This window comes from Calliopsis andreniformis, chromosome 9 (assembly GCF_051401765.1).
Source record: "Calliopsis andreniformis isolate RMS-2024a chromosome 9, iyCalAndr_principal, whole genome shotgun sequence".
Taxonomy (NCBI): domain Eukaryota; kingdom Metazoa; phylum Arthropoda; class Insecta; order Hymenoptera; family Andrenidae; genus Calliopsis; species Calliopsis andreniformis.
Window position 1 is genome coordinate 15,494,092 of NC_135070.1, and position 19,613 is coordinate 15,513,704.

Here is a 19,613-nt window from a genome sequence, read left to right on the forward strand (position 1 = left end):
ACTCGAACCACCCCGTCAGGCAGTCTACTTGTTCGGTCGATCACGCCTGCGTGTCTCTGGCCCAAGAGGGTTGCTTCCAAGGGTCGTTGCAGTGGCCAGCATCGATTTGCAGGCTGACGTCATGGCGCTGCACGCGGGTGAAGAACCGCGGTGCGTGTTGCCGGCAAGATTCGTGTCATGCGGTGGCTCTGACCCGAGTTCTCTGTTGGCATCCGCCGGCTTCCGTTCGATTCGATTTTTTCTCATCCGTCCCTGGACTCCGTCTCAGTGAATCCTATCAGCGTGGCTGTCAGGAAGATCGCGCGACAACTCTGCTAATTAGTTTAAGAGTAAGTACGCGCATGAAGGCTCCTGCGGTGGTGCATGTGCGGTTTCGCGTACACCTTAATTTGATAGAGCGTGGAGCGGGTTCGGGCTGTCTAGCGCATGATTCACGCAGACGCCTCCTCGCGCGCGTGTTCAACGCGTTTTGTCGCATTGTGATACACTTGGGCTCTTTTTTGGTGTCGGAGCAGTGCTAGCTGGGGGTGGACAGTGGTCGATTTGTTTGCGAAGATGAGATTTCTGGTGGTTTAGCTTTTTTTTTGGTGCACTTTGGAGCGTTGGAGCAGTAACATAGTGGGATATACACCAGTAGGTAAAATGATATGGTAGTGTTTAGTGGCGCATGTAGTGTCGCAGTATTTTTGCGGGTTTTATGCCTTGGAGTTTGGAGCAAAATATATTTTGTAAAATACGTGCTCTTCTATCTGAAAATGCTATTTTTTAAACTTCAATTTAATTTTTACTGCTGATGAATTATCTGATAGAAGTTAAAAACACTTAAATAGAGAACTATTTTTCAGTATGTAAACGAGCTGGCTATTTCACTTACTCGATGAAAACAGAATAACGTGTGAAAGAGATTTAGAATAAGAACGTAAAGGTTATTTTTAGGTGCAGAGTGGACGATATGAACCGAAAAGTATCAAGGAAGATATACATACATGTTAGGATCATCCTTCTTTTTAGTATTGTTTACTACTTCGTTCTATTCATACATCAAACCACATATGATATGAAAAAGTGATTTAGTTTAGAGGAGAAGATATAGCCGATTAAAATTTTAGTTGGCAATGAAATTATTATTTGCAGAGGTTTCAACGTCATCTTTATGTCATTAAGTGGAACTATAAATCAGATTTATAGATTACATAAATCTTTCTTTATATAAACGTGCATCTTTCTAAAACTGTCTAACTTCGTATATTTTTATAAATAATTATATGTATCTTATGTTTGAAGGCCCTCTAATCCCATCAGTACCCATAAATTATTTTCGTAAATTTTGTTAAAGTTGTCTCGTAATAACACTTACTAAACTATTCAGACAGTGCATTCTGTCAGAGAGCTTCTTATCGATTATCCATCATAGAATTACAACCAGTGCTAAGCTGATATTCAATTGAACCGCTTTAATCACTTTATAAAAGAACTCTTCAGTTCTATCACGATACAAGTATCACCGAAATATATTGCAATCCTAAATTTCGAACATACTCAGAGGGTATAAATGATTTAAACGAAGTGTTACAGTCCCAATCAGTCGACTATCTGCCTTACGTGGCTGGCGCAGCAGGAGCCCTTGTAGTCACTGGAATTGCAGCCTACCTTGCATCTAGACCAAAAGGGGAAAAACCGCTGTGGCCACTAGACGCTCAATCCGTGTTACTTCCGGTGAGCTTCTTGTGCCATTAATCACACCTTAGCGTTAATAATATAGAAAGAAGTGCCTGGTAGATGCAATTGCAACAGCAACTCACGATTCATCCTTCAGAAATACAGCACGCTTTTATTTTTTTTTATGCTTTAGATGAACTGAAAATCTCCTAAGTCACGTCCAAAACCCAGTTGTCAAAACAGGTCTCCAAGAAGATCTGTTCCCCCATTTCTCTCAACCGCTAAAACCCGAGATCAACGCTCCCAAACATCGACTCATCTCCATCAATCGATTCTCGCGAACCACTAGAACCCAACATCAATCGACCATATTATGTCCACGGTATCATCTGGCCCAAACGAATGGTTTGGTGCAACTCGCACAACGTCAAAGCCCGATGTTGATCGATTTTTTCGCGGCTGGCGATTATCCAACAAGTTCGGTGGCTGTCGAGGACGACGCTCGCTCCACCAGCTCGGACCATTATATTTAAATATAGTCGAAGATCGTCGTAGAGGATGGACGACGGGCTAGTCTTATGTGCGAGCTACTGATAGCAGCCGCTCCTCTCGATGGAGCAGCAGCCGCAGCAGCACCAGTAGCACTTCTGACAAGCAAAGTGATCGAGAGGCAAGGTCTCGCCACGAAGAGTCTCTCTCGCGGGGGCGCGGGCCCGTTCTCGTTCACAGTGATCGCGTCCGAAATCTCGGAAATCTCCTGGTGAAGGGATCCCGCTGAGCCCGTAGCTCGTACGGGCTTCCTCTGTGCAAGCGTTCCTCCACGGCCCGCGACATGTCGTCGTGTTGTTTCTCCCCCGAGCCCATTCGACCACCGATCGACCTCAACGATCAGTCCGACACAGTCAAGGTGCAGTGTCTCCTCCATTAACCGTGCTCCCTTGGGGCTAGCGATTGCCCCCCGCCAATGTGTCAGTCTCATAAAGTGCCTCTGGACCCGTTCGTGCATCGTGAACCGCGTGCCCGTGACTTCACGGTATCACGAGTCGGCCCGAGGCTGCATTAGGACAGTTCTGGCGAAATCTCCGAGTCGTTCGCTCGCTCGGTTCGCCCGAAGGTGTGTGGGTGGCTAGACTTGTTGCACAAGCGACTTGGCGTCGGCAATGGAACGAGACGCGTCGCCTCGCTGGGGAACGCTCCGGAGACCGGAAAAGAGGACCTCCCGACTAGCTCTCTCTCCTCCAGAGAACGTCCCGCGGGACGAGCGGTTCCGGCCCTACCCCCTATGCAACCAGTTCTCGCTCCACGCGCCTGGCTATACTTAGCTATTTGCACTTGGCATTCCGTTACGTAAGCAGAAAGTACGCCGGATTTTCACGTGTGTGCAAACGTTTTGCAGGGCACCGACCTAATCAGAGTGTCGAGGTTTTATAAGGACAGCAAGGAGGGAAAGTTCGTGAGCTACATTCACGACGACACAAGAACCCTCTATGACGGTTTCCGCAAGGGCGCCAAAGAGTCCAGTAAGTCCTTTACACCGATGTGTAACGCGTCGCCTCTCTCTCTTCTGTTCGCGTTTTAAATAAACGGTCGGGCTGCACGCGGCCGCGCGACGAAATCGTTTGCCAATGCGGCTAGAGCGTGCGCTCAGGTTCGCATGACAAACACGCTACGCGGCCGACTAATAAGCTCGAGGATTATCGTTACCTCTCGGTGATTTATCGCGATTCCGCCGATCCCGAGGACCTACGCGTGCGACTTCACTCTTGTTTTATTCGACGCAGTTTTTATTTTTAACCCGCGTAGAGCCCACGCTCGGACGCCGCGACATGAGACACCTGTCGCCCTCAGGGTCGGTGCTACTTCGAGGCGTGTTAACAGTCGTTGCAAACTGGTTGTGAACGTTACTTTTTGCTACTGAGAGGGTGGAAACGTGATTGAAGGCTGAACGGGTGGAAGGAGTTAAATGTGAAGCTGTTTTCTTGGGAACTATTAATGAGGGGCATGCTATTTTAATGTAGAACTTACTGGGGGGTTCACTGAGTAATTTTATGCATGTGGATTTGGTGTTTCTTGTAGATAGCTAAGATAGTATTTAGAATAGTAAAACTTGAAATGGTCTAGTGAAATGTTTAAATTAGGTGTAGGTAATAGGTCTTGTAGAGAATACTGTCATCTTCTTTAAATTACTCATTTCGAGGCCTTCTGTCTAGAGTAGTTATTTTAAGTGACTTAAGTAAGTGCTGTACAGCAATAAATTTTTAGTCTATGATTCTAAAATATCATACACTATTAAAATTACTCATGTTTCAAATATGACTGAGAATTATTACAAAAATTTGTATCTCTATTTTTGATCCCCAATTTTTGCATCACAAGTTTAGATTCTATCAAGAAGTGACAGGGAGAAGTATTTAGAAACAATGTCTCTAGGGAACAAGGAAGCTGTGGAAATGTTTAAGTGCAATCCACGTATAAGTCGAGATAGGATTAATGATCTTCAGTGAGTGTGGATTGAATTAGACTTATGTCAAACCCGTGTAGGCCTGGCAAAGAGCCGAGGAATATCGGAAACAGCAGCTTGGAATAATGTACTTCCGTGGATGTAAACGAGAAAGTTCGAAAACTCAACAAGGGAGATCCACGTGATCAATTAGGACAATGAACAAACTTATATCATGATTCAGACATAAAAGCAAATTATCTACTGATGGTTTGAATCATCATACGAAAATATTACAAAGAGCTATGAATCACAATTAGAAGATTCTGCCTTTGATATTTTTTTCATTCAGGGATAATTTATTTTCGTAATAGTGTCCAAGAAGACAGCTTATCACAATTTACGTAGATTATTTCCTGTGTAAGGTTTGACAAGTTTGAAAAAAATTCCCGTGAGCGTGGGCTAAATGTAGTAGCAACTTCTAGTGATTCTTCTGAGAATGCTCCATATCCTATAACACTGTCTTTCATTTCCCTTTAATACAATCTCGTAATTTGAAACCTCCTCCTTTTTTCACATTCATATCACGTTTCATGTCGATATTAAAAAACTAAAAAGATCCAACATCCTCCAAAATATCGGCTTTTCAACTTCATCCACCTCTAATATTAAATACTAAGATTAAAAAAAAATAGATTACACATTACCCTTCTGCATAAGCTACATTCTCAGAAGAAGTTAAACTCAAGCCAACACAAAATCATTATTTTTAATCATCTTCTCCTTTCTGGAATCGCTCATGCAGAAATTACAAAATGATCACTCCAAACGATCTGTCACACTCCATACATCTTCGTCATTACGTCTATCATGATCATAAATATCATTCATCCAACGAAACCATCTAGGCTGTGTCCTCCCTCGATTTTCACCGCGCATCCGCGTCCTCCGCAATAAATTTGCGTTGTTTCGCGTCGGCCGATTTCCCGTGACACACGCGAACGAAAGTTGGCAGATGACGAGGCATAGCCAACAATTAAAATTCCATCCGTCTGTGTGAAACGCGTGGTTCCTGGTCGTCTGAACTGCGTCATCATTATAGCTGTTGGCTTTTCTTTTTGACGCGCAGACAATGGCCCTTGTCTCGGTTGGCGAGACGGGCCCAACAAACCGTACCAGTGGCTCCATTACAACGAGACTCTGCTCCGAGCGAAGAACTTGGGCTCGGGCCTGGTCTCTCTGGGCCTGTCGCCAGGGCCTCACACCCTCATAGGCCTCTACTCCCAGAACTGTCCGGAATGGATCTTGACAGAGCAGGCCTGTTACGCGTACTCATTGGTGGTCGTGCCCCTCTACGACACATTGGGCCCCGATGCCTGTGCCTTCATCATCAACCAGGCTGAGATCAGTCTAGTGGTGTGCGAGGACGACAAGAAGTGTAATTCGTTGCTTGATAAGGCGCCAAGGTACGCTAGAGTGTTTGTCACGTTTTACTTTGATTGAAATTGATTGAGTGTTTGAAAGTTGCTGTGAGTTTAGGTTCGAGTCTTTTTGGCTGTATTTCATTTGCGTTTTGAGGTAATTGAAATGGATATGATGTTGAATAATGAAACTGATTTTAGCTAGTTTGGATTTGGAATATAAGAAAAATAGTGAAGGTTTAGTTAGGTTGTAATGCAATAAAAATGCAGAATCATGTTATATGTTTTTGGATTGATGATACTGTGAAGTACAATTCTAATTATTTGGGATCGAGATGTCTGGTATGTTGAAGTGGCAATATGCCACGGATGCATATACATATATGCATACTTTTCTGCAACATCGACACGGTTTACTAATCTCTCGTGGTATTCGAGTCAAATTTAAACACTCCCGTGCAATGTCCTGAACAGCTTAGCAAATTGAAATAGCTTTACTATCGCTTATTCTAACCGCAACTTTACTAACATCTGTAGAGGTTCAAAATACAAAGATGCGTTTGTTTGAAATATTATTTGAAGTTCCAATAACTTCATCTGAAATATTACTACCATAAAACGTATTCAGAAAAATAAATTACCCTAATCATATATAATAATAATATCAAATATTTGTACAGTTAAAGAATCGTAAGATCAGGTTATTATTTTTACTTAGTTTAACATCTAGTCGGCTCAAACCACTTAGTCTATTTCTCTAGGAATCAAAAATAAACAGATTCTTCGTGAATGTAAAAATATGACATTTTTACGTCATCAGTAAGTATCTAAAGTCTAGGTCTCGTGTAGTGTCACTTAAAACTTCGCTCCTACACAGTTTTAAAAATCTTACTCTATTTTAAACCCATTGTAAGATCTAGAAATCAGGAATCAGAATATAATCACATAAATCTTCTTTCCTAATACCCTTTATCTTTTCACATCTAAACAATAAAAAAGCTCCTGCTATCGTAACACATCAATATTCCTTTGACCATACTTCTCATTTGTAATTTATGTCAAGCACCAGACACAAATCAAAATACTCCAACATCATAATCTTTTCATATTCAAAAAGCAACATCAAAACGCTCTAGAATTCCAAATCCTTCATATCCCCTATCAAATGAAATCTGCCACCCACGCCACACTAACTCAAAGCTCGCAGAGTGATTCGTTTCATCTCATTGTCAGAGAGTGAACCAAACTGATTTACTATCCCCGCTCCTTTTCAGATGCTTGCGAAAACTAGTGGTAGTGAAAGAAACCCGACAAGCGACGAATCAGAGGGCAAAGAACCGTGGCATCGAATTGCTCAGGTTCGAGGACGTCGAGCGTCTGGGCGCGCAGAAGAACTACCCGGAAGTTCCGCCGAGGGTGACCGACCTCTGCACCGTGTGCTACACTTCCGGGACCACTGGTAACCCAAAGGGCGTGATGCTGACACATCAGAACGTGATGGCGGGTGTCTGCGCGGTTCTACTGCAGTTGGGCGAGCACAGACCCTCGTACAAGGACACGATGATCAGCTTCTTGCCTTTGGCACACATGTTGGAACGATGTTGCGAGAATGGCATGTACATGGTGGGCGGGTCCGTGGGCTTTTACAGCGGTGACATCAAAATGTTATCCGAGGATATGAAAGCCTTGAGGCCTACTGTCATGCCAGCGGTCCCGAGGCTGTTGAATCGGATGTACGACAAGGTGAGTGATACTTGCGAAATACGTACCACCCATTCCTAAAGGGGAGTATTACTTTAACATTTTTGGAGATTGGTTCGAGAGTCGAGGATGTGCTGTTGTATGATTTATAAGTGAGGTCTCGAATGAGACTATGCCCCCCTCTACAGAGGGTAGTGTGGTAGTCGAAGCAAAGTGGGGGCAAGTCTATACGCGAGTAAAGTGTGAATATTGAACTACTATGCAGCTAGGAGAGGTATAACCCTAGAACTATAATAGTAGCACATTAGCGATAAATTAGTTAATATGATTTCCATTATTTGGGTCTTTCGTTTAGGACAGAAGTGGAGCATAAATCTCTCTACGTTTTTTTTATCTTATTGCATCATTATTAAGATATTTCTCTCTCGATCTCGTGACCACGATTAGAAATTATTTTGTTTACCATTTCGGACGCAGTGGCTAGCGCTCAAGTGGTATTCTTAGCAATCGAAATTACCGGAGAATCGAAGGAAGGCGTAAAGATATTTTCGAGTGCAAATCGGGATGCAAGAACAGCCGCTGCTAAATAGTCTATAGAAAATTGCGTACCACGGATGTGTATCGCGAATTCACTTGAAGAGAATCGACGTGCAGGAAGATATTTTTACGCCCGACGGGGCATCAAAGTGCAAGGACGCGCGCGCCAAGTAATTTATGCTAGGCAATTTATCGGGAATCGAATTGCTCAGAGGTCGAGCCGCTAAACAAATTTCCCCCCTCTCTGTTCGTCAAAAATAATTTGACGTCTGATTCAGTTGTGGTCGACATTGAATCTGACGGGCACTTGCATCCGTGAAGTTATCCAGATGGGTGACTGAAACGTTTGCTTGATACCTCTTGTGACTGTATCAGTCTCTTCTGCAATTCTGCAGTCACGTTGCATCTGATTCTAATTCTGAATTTTGTTACTTGTGGTTAAATTCCGACTTACGTATAATTTGTATGAGATTTATGGTTTTGTCTAATTTATTCATCTAAAAAAAATTTGTTTAATAAAGTATTTGACATTACATGTTTTTAATGTGTCTGTCAAATTCTTGCACTAGAGTGTAGAGATGTCATTATGGAACAAATTGCTTTAGTAATGCATAGAACGTAGAACGAACGAGAGATCAAACCGGTTCTCATCAGTAAGAGCTTTTGACGCTGTCCTGGCAAATGTATACCGAAGATGCTACAAATAACACGTCGAAACAGGTGGAGACGAATTTCTGCCGTGACCATGAAATCTCGAATGAATGGAATTTGTGTATTATATGTTGTGTACACGATCAATCTACGCATCAAATTCGTGACATTAACATGCGATTTTTGTGTGTAAGTATGCGATTGTCTTTCTTCACGTCATATATCAAATGACACAAGATTGTCCAATAACACACCTAGCAGAGAACTTAAAAGAAATAATTAAGTCAATCGCTAGAAATTTTAGATTTTTTTTTTTTTAATATTAGATTGAATCAAATATCGCTATGGATCCTCAACAATTCTGTTTTCACAAAGCAGTGCAAAGAGTAACGCTACCAATGGAATGCTTGACACGTAAGTTCCGTGAAAATACGACACATAAATATCCACAGAAATAGCCGGTCGACGAGGTTTATTTAAAGCTGTAAATGAAAACAACATATCTGGTACTTTTTTACCCTTTCCAGTTGCTGGAAACATTTTTGATGGTACTACATTTTAACAATTTCCTCCGACAAAAATCACTTTTACAATTTTTTTGCCTCAAAGAGTACGTCCTCTAAAAATTCTCATAAAAATGTATAAAAAACGAATCTGTCTCGGTAACAAAGTCTACTTTCATGAAATTCACATAAATCCCACGGTACACAAAGCACAGGAAGTCGATGAACAAAGATTCTCCTGCAAACTGCATTGCAAGAAGTGTGAAAGACGAGCTTCAGATAGCACCGAAATAAATCAAATGAAAATAGATCATAAATAAACGTTAAACCCTGACTAAAATCGAATTCTCCTCGTGACCAGAGAACACAGAAAAGGGAACAAGCGACTCAAGGAGAATTCTCAAATTTCAAAATCGCCAGAGTCAACTTTGAAATCGGAAGACCGCTTTGGCAGCCATTACGTCCAGATGTGCACGCGATAATGTGCTCTCAGCGAAGCTGTGAATCGTTCAATCGACGACTAGTTTGTCTAAACAAACCTATGTTTATCTATCAGTTTGCCAACATCCTTTGTGACAATGCAGCTTTTGAACTCGCTCGAATCATCGCATTAATTATAAAATTCACTGTTGACTAACCCCCATGAATATTTCGCAGGTCCAAGCTGAACTTCAGAGCTCGTGCTTGAAGAGGATGGTGTTTTCGTTGGGAATGAGGGCAAAGGAGGCAGAGATTAAAAAGGGGATCCTCAGGAACAATAGTGTGTGGGACAAGCTAGCCTTTAGCAAGATCAAGGAGTCGACGGGTGGAAGGCTCAGGCTGATGGTTGTAGGTTCAGCACCCCTCGCGGGAAATGTGCTCACCTTCGCCAGGTGTGCTCTTGGATGCCTCATCGTAGAAGGCTATGGCCAAACTGAATGCTGTGCACCTGTTACCCTTACGATTCAGGTTGGTATTTGTGAAATTGTTTCAGGAGTTTTTATGTACGTCATAATAATGGAAAAAGTCAATATACACTGTTGTTCTTTTTATTATCATGTCGTCCATAATTAATCCTGAAAATGTACTGTACATCTTTTGCAGTAATGATTTATATTTTCTTGTGATTCTGTTTGAACGCGCCAATATTGATTCGAAAGCGCTGAGTAGGCTGTACTCGATCCGCTTATCGTTTAACCGTGTCTTGCGCGAGTAACGTTATATTGAACGATATGCAAAGAAGGGTAATAAGCACAGTGCATGTTAACAGACGTTTCAACTCGAGGCGAATACATACACTTCGCGTCTCGAGCGGAGGAGGCGGTCAATAAACGCTCCACAAATAAATCGTTTCTATACCCGCTGAGTTTCAATCGTGAAACATAGTCTTTAACGGGCTAGAAAAATATCTATGCCAACTTCGAAGACTAATCGTCACGCTAATATTAAGTTTAATCACTCAAAGATAGTAATTTTAAGTACTTATTTAAAAAAAAAACATAAGAAAGATTAATGACAATGACTATTACTTGTGCTAATCTAGTGTTAGAATATAAACTCAAAAAATTATTGAAAAAAAAAAAAGATAATAGAAAAATGACTCATGAGAAAATTACTTCGGTGAGCTTACTCGATTTTAGCAGAGGACTGACTAACGATCAAGTGACACTCATAGTTACTATTCTTATCATATTTGCAGGTATCGACAGTGCTAGACAAGCACGAGCTAATATTTATAGGCGACTTTAGGTGTATGTGTTTACGTCGGCTCTACGAGTAGAAAAATTTTGCAACCACGCGCCAAAGCACGTGGTGAGCCACGTCAATTGTAGACTCGAGCGAGAACCGTAGATATACGTATTAGGTGTGCAACTGCTGTAAAATGTTGCATCGTCTCAGTGTACTCGCCAATTGTTCTACTGATTTATTTAACTACATCGTTGCGGGTTTACTATTATTTCAGAGAACAAAATACGTGCATCGTATTCACTTGCATTTACAGAAATTCAATGTTCTCCAACACAATAGACAATTTTGAGTTATTGCATAGAATGAATGATTCAAAAGCTAGCGATGACAGAGAGGAACATTAAACTAGACGTGCTTCATCGTGAAGCATGATTTATATATAAACATACACGATGATTTTATTTACTTGGTTGACTGCAGAATACGGATAAATAAATTGGAGGAAATTGATAATAGATAGGTCGATTGTGGAAGTATGTTATGCAGCAACACATGCATGTGCATAATCGTAAAACATGTTACAGTTTAATTATAGAGAGAATTTCCAATTAAAAAACATGGAATATTAATGATAAGGATGTTAAATCACTGAATTTCCTTCGTTAGCTACTTTCATATTTAATGATAAAATCTTACCTTATCTACGGTTTTATAGGGTGATCATGTACCGGAACACGTGGGACCACCTGTCGCTTGTTGCTGCATTAAATTAGTGGACGTTCCGGAAATGGAGTACTATGCCAGGAAAAATAAAGGTGAAGTGTGTGTGAAGGGTACCAATGTGTTCGTAGGATACTTCAAGGATCCCGAAAAAACCGCGCAAGTTATCGATGAATTTGGATGGCATCACACGGGAGACATCGGGATGTGGTTGCCTGTAAGATGAAAAGCAAAAATTCACTTTTTTATTTCTAATTTCTACTATTTTTTTTTAAATATTCTTGATTTATTTTTTCAGAATGGAACATTGAAGATAATTGACCGAAAGAAACACATATTCAAGTTGTCGCAAGGAGAATACATAGTTCCAGAGAAAATCGAAAATATTTATTTACGTAGTCAATATGTACATCAAGTATTCGTCCATGGAGAGTCCCTAAAATCTTGCGTCGTAGGAATAGTAGTACCGGATGTGGATGTTGTGAAATGTTGGGCAGTGGAGAATGGTATACCTGGTACATTAAGTGTATTATGCGCCAATCCACAGATTAAACAGTTGATTATGGATGATATGCTCGCATGGGGAAAGGAAGCTGGTCTCAAATCCTTCGAACAGGTAAATAAAATTGTATTTCAAATATTTGCTGATTTTGCGAATTTTAAGTAATTTTATTTTAAAAAGAAAGAAATGTATATTAATAAAAACATATTAGGGTACTCTTAAATTAGATATTTGAGAACAAAAGTAAATTTTACATCAAATATGAAGGTGTCACGTACAATAATTTTTGTTTACTATTAGGTCAAAGATATTTATTTGCATCCGGATCCATTCTCCGTGCAGAATGGCCTACTTACGCCAACACTGAAAGCAAAACGGCCTCAGTTGAAAGACTACTTCAAACCGCAGATAGAAGATCTCTATCGACATTTGGACTGACCAGACTGAACATTCACTTTGATTTTGTTTTTATTAGCGTTGGGAGATGCAATGACAGGAAAGATCGCAACGCCTTTGTGTCGCATTCATAAAAATCACTTCCGTCATCAAATATTCGTTACTCCGCGATACTTTTATTATATATTCATTTTCACGACTACATAGCGACGCAATAAAAGGGAAAGTACCATTTTAGGCTATTAAGGTAATTGAGAATATTATAAGTAATAAACTGTATTATTATTAGGCGCGTTTGATTTACTCTTGACTATAATAATCCTTCGATACTTTTCACGTATATTTACAGTCTTCACTGTCCCCTATCCTCGTATTTTGATACAGATTATTATCTCTGCTATGGATTGCCTAACCATAGGTGTATATTTTTATTAATAACAATAAGTAGTTGGTTCTGGATGTAGTACAAAGTAGGATACTCCAACGTGTATAAAATGCAATCAGGCATGTGCGCGATATGTGACAAAAACTTTATCGTTTTGCAAAGTTTACATAATAAAAATGCAGAATGGATGAAAGTAGTAAAAATTATTCTAGATATTTGTCTCTTTAATATATAACGCTTGGAATCAACACTTGCTGAGAGTATTGGGCAGGTGATTTTTTTTACTACTAATAACGTATTATCATTATTTTCTTCTGTTTAATGAAAAAACAAAAGCTAACTGTTTCTGGAGATGTGGTGCGAAACCAATATTACATCTAGATAGGAATGACATTAAAAATTTATGACACATATTTATAAAGTCATAAAATGACCGAGATGAGTGAAAAAGTGAATAAACAGACATGCTACAGTATCCTCCGATTTATAATTTAATAATTATCTAATAGATATCGCACTTGATAATAATAACATTTGAAATTCATTGATAATAAATATGGCCTCCGAGCCGCGTTTTGGCCAAAAGATTAAGTTACTTGTACCTTTAGCTTTTAAAGCTGTAATATATGACAATGAACGCAACAATTATAAGTGTTAATGCTACCCCTGCTAAAATAATTCTCTGTTGAAGGCTTCTGAGAATCATTACTGATAGTAATCTAGAACCTCTGCCCAGCTCTGCATCTGTTTCTCGTAACTAAAACAGAAAAGGCAATTATGAATAATAAATAATTACTAATAAAAATAACATTCTTTTTCCAGAAATCATATTTGATTTCTTAAAATGAGGTAAATCGTAAAGTTAAGATCGATATCTTACTCTTCCTCGTCCCCTTTGAATTGTCTCCCTTTGGTCATGCAATTCTTTCAACACCTGAGAACCAATTTCTTCTGTTTCCAACACCATTCGATAACCATTCTGCAAAGTTCTTCCAGTACGATCTATTCTGTCCGAAGTGTCTAATAATCTCTTCTTCTGGTCCTCTGTGATACTACTATTTTCCCACGAATCTTCCCTACTTATTTCAATGCTCTCATCTTTCGGTCTCCTAGCTGACTGAAATTCTTGTGTCAATCGTTTCAGTTCAGCTCTATGACTTTCTACACGACCACGTAATCGGTCGCGAGCTGTACCGCTCACCCCACGAACCTCCAGTTCCATTTGCTCGAGCTAAAAAGCAAAGATATACAATTAGATATTTTTTAATTTTCTGAAGCTTCAGTCATTCTTTATTGAATTCTCTTATTTCCTTTAGTATTCATGACGAAGCAGAAATGAATGAAGAATCGATTCTAACCCCAAAGTATAATGTACAGACTCCCCGTGTTTGATCAACAAATAGGAATTTATATATGTTACGTTAAAGAAAAAAAGAGATTAGTGTATATTATTACCAGCTCGTGTGCCTCCTCAATGTGTCTGTCCACATCTTGAATGAATGCTCTTTTCTCATCTGTAAATTACGTCACCTGTATCGATTATTGTCGTTTAATAATGCCAAAGGATAAAGAATGCCCACTTAAAATACAATAATCAGTGCCTTACGATAAACACATTTCTATGATTATAATATTCTCATACTTACTGCCACTTTGTGTTCTTATTCTACCGATTTTTGCAGTAATGTCAGCTGTCAAAACGGCATATTGTTGTTCATAGTTGTCAATGAGCGACGCCATCTTGAACGTATTTCCATTGAAGACGAATTAATGGGAGAGTAAACTAAACGCGTACGCGACGCATACGCCACTGGCTTGAAACAGCTGTGTTCAGAAATCAGCTGGGACCAATGGCGCTCATCATTTTTTATTCTTTGGTAGGAGAGAAGAATAAAAATTGAGGATTTCTAATAAACTGAATACATTAAATTCGCGCATTTTGATGGTCTGAGAAAATAAGAATTATAAAATTGAATCCTAGTCGAATGTGTATAGATTCGAAATTTTCGTGAGTATTTTATGGACTCATAAAAGTGTGATAAGAACATTTTATCGACATATGTTAGAACACAGACGCCATTTATCATCATTAAAGTCACTCAGTATGACATACAAATAATAAAAAATGCAAAACTGAAATAACATACATTTTACTCAGTTTTTAAAATGTGTTAAAATAGAATTGCAAAGTATTTGAGCAACATTATTCTAAAATACTGCAATAAAGTGAAAATTAACTGTGTATGTATATGTATTTTTTAACAGTTCTCTGATCCAGTTAATACTCTATCCGTGACAGCATGGTGTTTATACAAGGTGTTCAAATCCTACGATCCTGTCTAAAATACAGGTCCAACAGATAGTTCTAGTAGAAAGTTATAGGCCACCCTATACATGACACGTCTGCAAAAGTGACCCATGCATTCAGGATATGAATACATGTATTCATTTCGCAATAAAAATCAGCGAAATGTCCTTATGGCGAATCGGCTGCAGAATCAAATACTGTATGATAAAAGAAATTTGAGCGGCAGAAAGGATAGAAAATTCGCTGTGGAAAGCGGAATGTTTGAAATATGGCCACGAAATCGACACGTCATTGATACTGGTCCAATCGAGAAAAGATCCGAAAGAGTTCCACCAATCATTCCAGCTGACTACGAAGTCGACACCGTGCTCAATCTACTTTCGACTCGACCTCGACAGTCGAAATGAAGATGGCCGCCGAGGCAGGGTGGCTTTTAATTTTTCATGTATTTTTTGTAATTAACGCGGTCCTCGGTGAGATACCCCATCGGAAATTTGAATACCAGTATTCCTTTAAGCCACCATATCTTGCACAAAAAGATGGAAGCGTGCCTTTCTGGGAATACGGAGGAAGTGAGTAAAACCCAGACCTAACCAAGTATACGCACTGTAAAATACTTCCGTATGTTATTTTTCCACAGTCGGCTTTTCGATTATTTATATGAAATTAGTTGTTCTTTTGGCTCGTAACATAAGCTGCAATTAGATTCTATTCTTACGACCACTTTAGTGGCGGAAATTAGCAATATTTACGTGAAAGAACGATAAAACTGTTGAGACAGATGAACGTGTTTTTATTTACATCGGAAACTATTGTAATTGTCCTGAAGGTGGATGAAAAGAAAGTAGTAAATATATTATTTTGTATAAGTAAATTGAATGTTTGTTCTTTAAATTGAATGCAAGTTTCATTGCAATTATTATTTTAAATAATAATTTTCTTTGGTATTATATTACATGTTAGAAATAACTTATTGTTTTTTATGTATATTAATGTATCTATCTGTGTACACTACATTATATATTTCTTTTTTATTGTAGATGCGATTGCAAGTGCAGAGAATGTTAGAGTAGCTCCATCACTGAGGAGTCAGAAAGGTATGTGAAAAGTAAATTTCATTAATTTCTATTAATGAACACTAACATGGTGAAAGTTGTACAATGTAATAATAATAAAAAATATCCTCTAATGTAAATAAAATTATTTTCTCATATACATATATGTGGTCTTTATTACATAATATTCAATATTAATCATTCAAATATGATAGCACTATAATTTAATGTAAATCAGTGTTTCGTAGTAATAGTCTTACAACAAATACCTAGGGTGTTTTAAAACTATAAGTATAAAAAAATGTTAACTCTTGTGCTCTTGTTAATGAATATTTTATCTATGTATCATTGTGAAATGAATATTTATCATGATTATATTTGACTAATGTTATACTAATGGTGCTGAGATTAGCATTAGAAATATAGTTCTGAAATACCCTATAAATAAGATATTGACTTTTGCCCTGCGTAAAATTTAAAAATGATATTTAGGTGCAATATGGGTCAAGGAGCCAGTCAACTTTGATTGGTGGGAAGTTGAATTGATATTTAGGATAACAGGAAGGGGAAGAATTGGAGCAGATGGTTTAGCATTTTGGTATACCAGTTCGAAAGGTTCCTATAATGGCACTGTTTTTGGTAGCTCTGATCAGTGGAATGGTCTTGGAATCTTCTTTGATTCATTTGACAACGACAATAAACATAATAACCCCTACATTATGGCTGTACTCAATGATGGCACAAAAACCTTCGACCATACAAAGTGAATTATATCTCTTACTACTTTTTTTATAATATTCATTAAAAATTCCATCAAATGACCTTTTCTTTTTAATTTTAATGCAGTGATGGAACAGTACAATTATCTGCGGGTTGTTTGAGAGATTTCCGTAATAAGCCATTTGCAACAAGAGCAAAAATTGAATACTATCAAAATACATTAACAGTAGGTATACCTATACATCTATAATATTGATCTATCTATTATACATTTTAATTTATTTTTTAATTTTTAACTATAGGTATTGTTCCATAATGGTATGACAAATAATGAGCAAGATTATGAAATGTGTTTCCGAGTTGAAAATGTTGTTCTACCACAAAGAGGATATTTTGGTGTTTCTGCTGCTACTGGTACGTATCAATAAGAAAAACATGAGATTATCAATTGCCGAAATTATAATTACTTTATAATATTGTGTTTAAGGTGGTTTGGCTGATGATCACGACGTTTCTCATTTCCTAACACATTCTCTATATCCTCCTGGACAATTGAGGTCAGATGCACAGAAAGTTTCCTTGGAAGAACAACAAAAACTTAGTCAAGAGTATTTGGATTACCAAAGAAAATTAGAGCAACAAAAAGAGGAGTACCGCAGGTAAAAAATTTTAGAAGTTTAAAATTTTGTTGCCTTTGAAGCATTCGTATCTAAAATAATATAATTCGATAGAGATCATCCGGACGATCATCTTGAAAAGGAAGAATTCGAGCAATTCTTCGAAACCGATAATCAGAGAGAGTTACGACAAATCTTTTCTGGCCAAAGTCAAATGTTTGATGCATTACGCGAGCTTAATAGGAAATTAGACGAGATAGTTGGAAGGCAAGAAAGATCTTTAAGTTTAATATCTCAGCTTCAATTAGGAGGTAATCTAGGCGTGAATACTTTTCAAGATAAGTCAAAGTTATTTGCAAACAATTCATGTACATTGTTTATGAAGGTATACAGGCGGCAGGAGGTCAACCAGGACAACCAGGACAACAAATTCAATTGATCGACACTATACGTCGACAAGAAGTTGACACTCTACTAGGCAATCAAAATGTTATAATAAATACAGCTAGAGAAATTAAATCATTTGTAAATGAAGTATATTCCAAGACTGATACTATTCTAAACAATCAGGCTCGTGCTCCAACAGCTCAGGTATTATTTTGTATCTAACATCATGAATATTTTACTAACACATCTTACTAAGAGACATTTTTGCAGGTGCAACAAATGGGATACGATTACCATTCTCTTGTATCTGAAATGCGAGACGGACTTAACACTCTAAAGAGAGATATCGGACAAATCAGCACTAAATCAAACACCGGAGGCATTGAGTGTCCTACAACGAATTGTTTAACAACAACAATGTTCTTACTTTTTATAGCAATACAAATGATCATTTTGTTAGCATACAGTATGTACCGGTAAGTATTTACTTTTCATTCACTACTTATGTGAAGAAACATATTGGTAATGGGTTAATTAATTTTCTGTCGCTTCTTTTTGTAGGGACAATAAAGAAGCACAGGTGAAGAAATTATATTAATATCTGTTCTTGATCCTACGGGAACAAAAGTCAGCAGTACAGAAATAAATTTCTATCTTCGCGTACTTATATCGTTCATCATTTGTTAATCGTATCTGTGAGACATGCATTTCGTTAAACATTTGTATAATAAATGCATTCTTCATTGGAGACAGACCTAACAAAATGGCGGAGAGCAATCAGCGCTCTCTTGGTAAAAGTAATTACATACTTGATTAATGCTCAGCTTAATGTGGTTCAACTATTCTAACAATTTTCTTTACGTAATATAATATTCCTTGTTATTATGTACCATAGACACAAACACAAGCATGACAGAAAATATGCGCGAAATTAATCGAAAAATCGATCACTGAATATACTCGGTGACTGCGAAACAAATTTATTGCGATATACTTAGAGGGTTGTGTATAATATATATTTTTTTATCGTCAATCATTGACAATGTTCCGCGCTACGCGCACACCTTTTTTTTTTTGCTAGTTTCGTCTATAATACACTTTTTTTTTTTACTTAGTAATTTTTTGATAGTGTTACACAAGACGTATTGTATAAATGTTTATACGATTTTTGTATTCGGAGATTGGCATATCGAAAAAAGAAAATACGGCTGAGACATTTCTGTCTGGACAGATTTGATCATTCTTATCAATTGTCTAAGATTACATTTATCGATCTGGTACTACATTCCCTTAGGCAAATGACTGTATAGTTAAGCTCTCCATTTTTAACATGACGGAATATTTAATGAGATGTAAAATAAGAAGCCATTGATACGGTTCTATCGAATTCAAATCACGATACTTTATAAACCGCGTATTCCTCGTACCATTTGTGAAAGTGACGTCGAACAATCATAACGTCCTTAAAACTATAAAAAGAGCAAAAGAAAGAAATTTTGTTAAGCGAATACGTACTTTGTAAGCGCATGAACGGTGTATCGAGTAGCAGACGTAGAAAGGAGGAACTCCGATTATCCGCAAGCTCGGTATTCCTGTCAACCTTATTGCATTTGTAAACGTTTATCGGAGATTGTAAATGTATAATGAGATATATCTGATAATAAAAAATACTAATTAAAAACACACTGAACGATTCACGATTCACTGAACACCACGCATGGAGGGTAACTTTCGCGAAACTGCGAGAATCGCAATTGCCAAATATCTCGAGATCTATCTCGAAATTATCGAAATCGTAGAACGATATTTCAGTTGAAATCTAACATAGTCGATGACATAGTTTCTGAAGTACAATGTAGTGATTTAAACGTTAAATAATTTTATTATTTTATATTCTTTTTGTATTTTAACAATTTTATATGTAAATATAATATTTTCGTTAA

General features: G+C 38.1%; 4 protein-coding genes across 6 annotated transcripts; 3 read left to right on the forward strand and 1 right to left on the reverse strand.

Annotated features, from left to right (window-relative positions):
- The first annotated feature begins 234 nt into the window (after positions 1 to 234).
- Positions 235 to 12,484, forward strand: LOC143183011 (long-chain-fatty-acid--CoA ligase 1). Of its 3 annotated transcripts, none has more exons than XM_076384381.1 (9): positions 235 to 329; positions 1,568 to 1,716; positions 3,056 to 3,179; positions 5,229 to 5,565; positions 6,795 to 7,263; positions 9,570 to 9,860; positions 11,296 to 11,517; positions 11,599 to 11,916; positions 12,103 to 12,484. In XM_076384381.1, coding segments are annotated over exons 1-9 (2,049 nt in total). In that variant the 5' UTR covers positions 235 to 328; the 3' UTR covers positions 12,241 to 12,484. The 3 variants fall into 3 exon arrangements, with proteins under 3 accessions (XP_076240496.1, XP_076240495.1, XP_076240497.1); XM_076384380.1 differs by lacking the exon at positions 235 to 329 and adding an exon at positions 492 to 633; XM_076384382.1 differs by lacking the exons at positions 235 to 329; positions 1,568 to 1,716 and adding an exon at positions 2,239 to 2,566.
- LOC143184145 (uncharacterized) lies at positions 8,318 to 9,032 on the forward strand. Its single transcript, XM_076386179.1, has 4 exons — positions 8,318 to 8,598; positions 8,736 to 8,823; positions 8,862 to 8,957; positions 9,019 to 9,032. Exons 1-4 carry the CDS (start codon positions 8,440 to 8,442, stop codon positions 9,030 to 9,032), a joined length of 357 nt encoding a protein of 118 aa, XP_076242294.1. The 5' UTR covers positions 8,318 to 8,439.
- Positions 12,485 to 13,051: 567 nt separating the features above from the next.
- Vti1a (Vesicle transport through interaction with t-SNAREs 1a) lies at positions 13,052 to 14,522 on the reverse strand. The gene is made up of 4 exons (XM_076384383.1): positions 14,230 to 14,522; positions 14,039 to 14,097; positions 13,464 to 13,814; positions 13,052 to 13,340 (listed from the first exon to the last, which is right to left on the reverse strand). Exons 1-4 carry the CDS (start codon positions 14,321 to 14,323, stop codon positions 13,188 to 13,190), a joined length of 657 nt encoding a protein of 218 aa, XP_076240498.1. The 5' UTR covers positions 14,324 to 14,522; the 3' UTR covers positions 13,052 to 13,187.
- A 561-nt stretch (positions 14,523 to 15,083) lies between these two features.
- On the forward strand, positions 15,084 to 19,355 carry Ergic53 (lectin, mannose binding protein ergic53). Its single transcript, XM_076385476.1, has 10 exons — positions 15,084 to 15,463; positions 15,932 to 15,988; positions 16,439 to 16,709; positions 16,793 to 16,892; positions 16,969 to 17,080; positions 17,154 to 17,325; positions 17,398 to 17,594; positions 17,669 to 17,874; positions 17,941 to 18,146; positions 18,232 to 19,355. The coding sequence occupies exons 1-10, from the start codon at positions 15,295 to 15,297 to the stop codon at positions 18,266 to 18,268; spliced, it is 1,527 nt and encodes a 508-aa protein (XP_076241591.1). The 5' UTR covers positions 15,084 to 15,294; the 3' UTR covers positions 18,269 to 19,355.
- Positions 19,356 to 19,613: the final 258 nt, after the last annotated feature.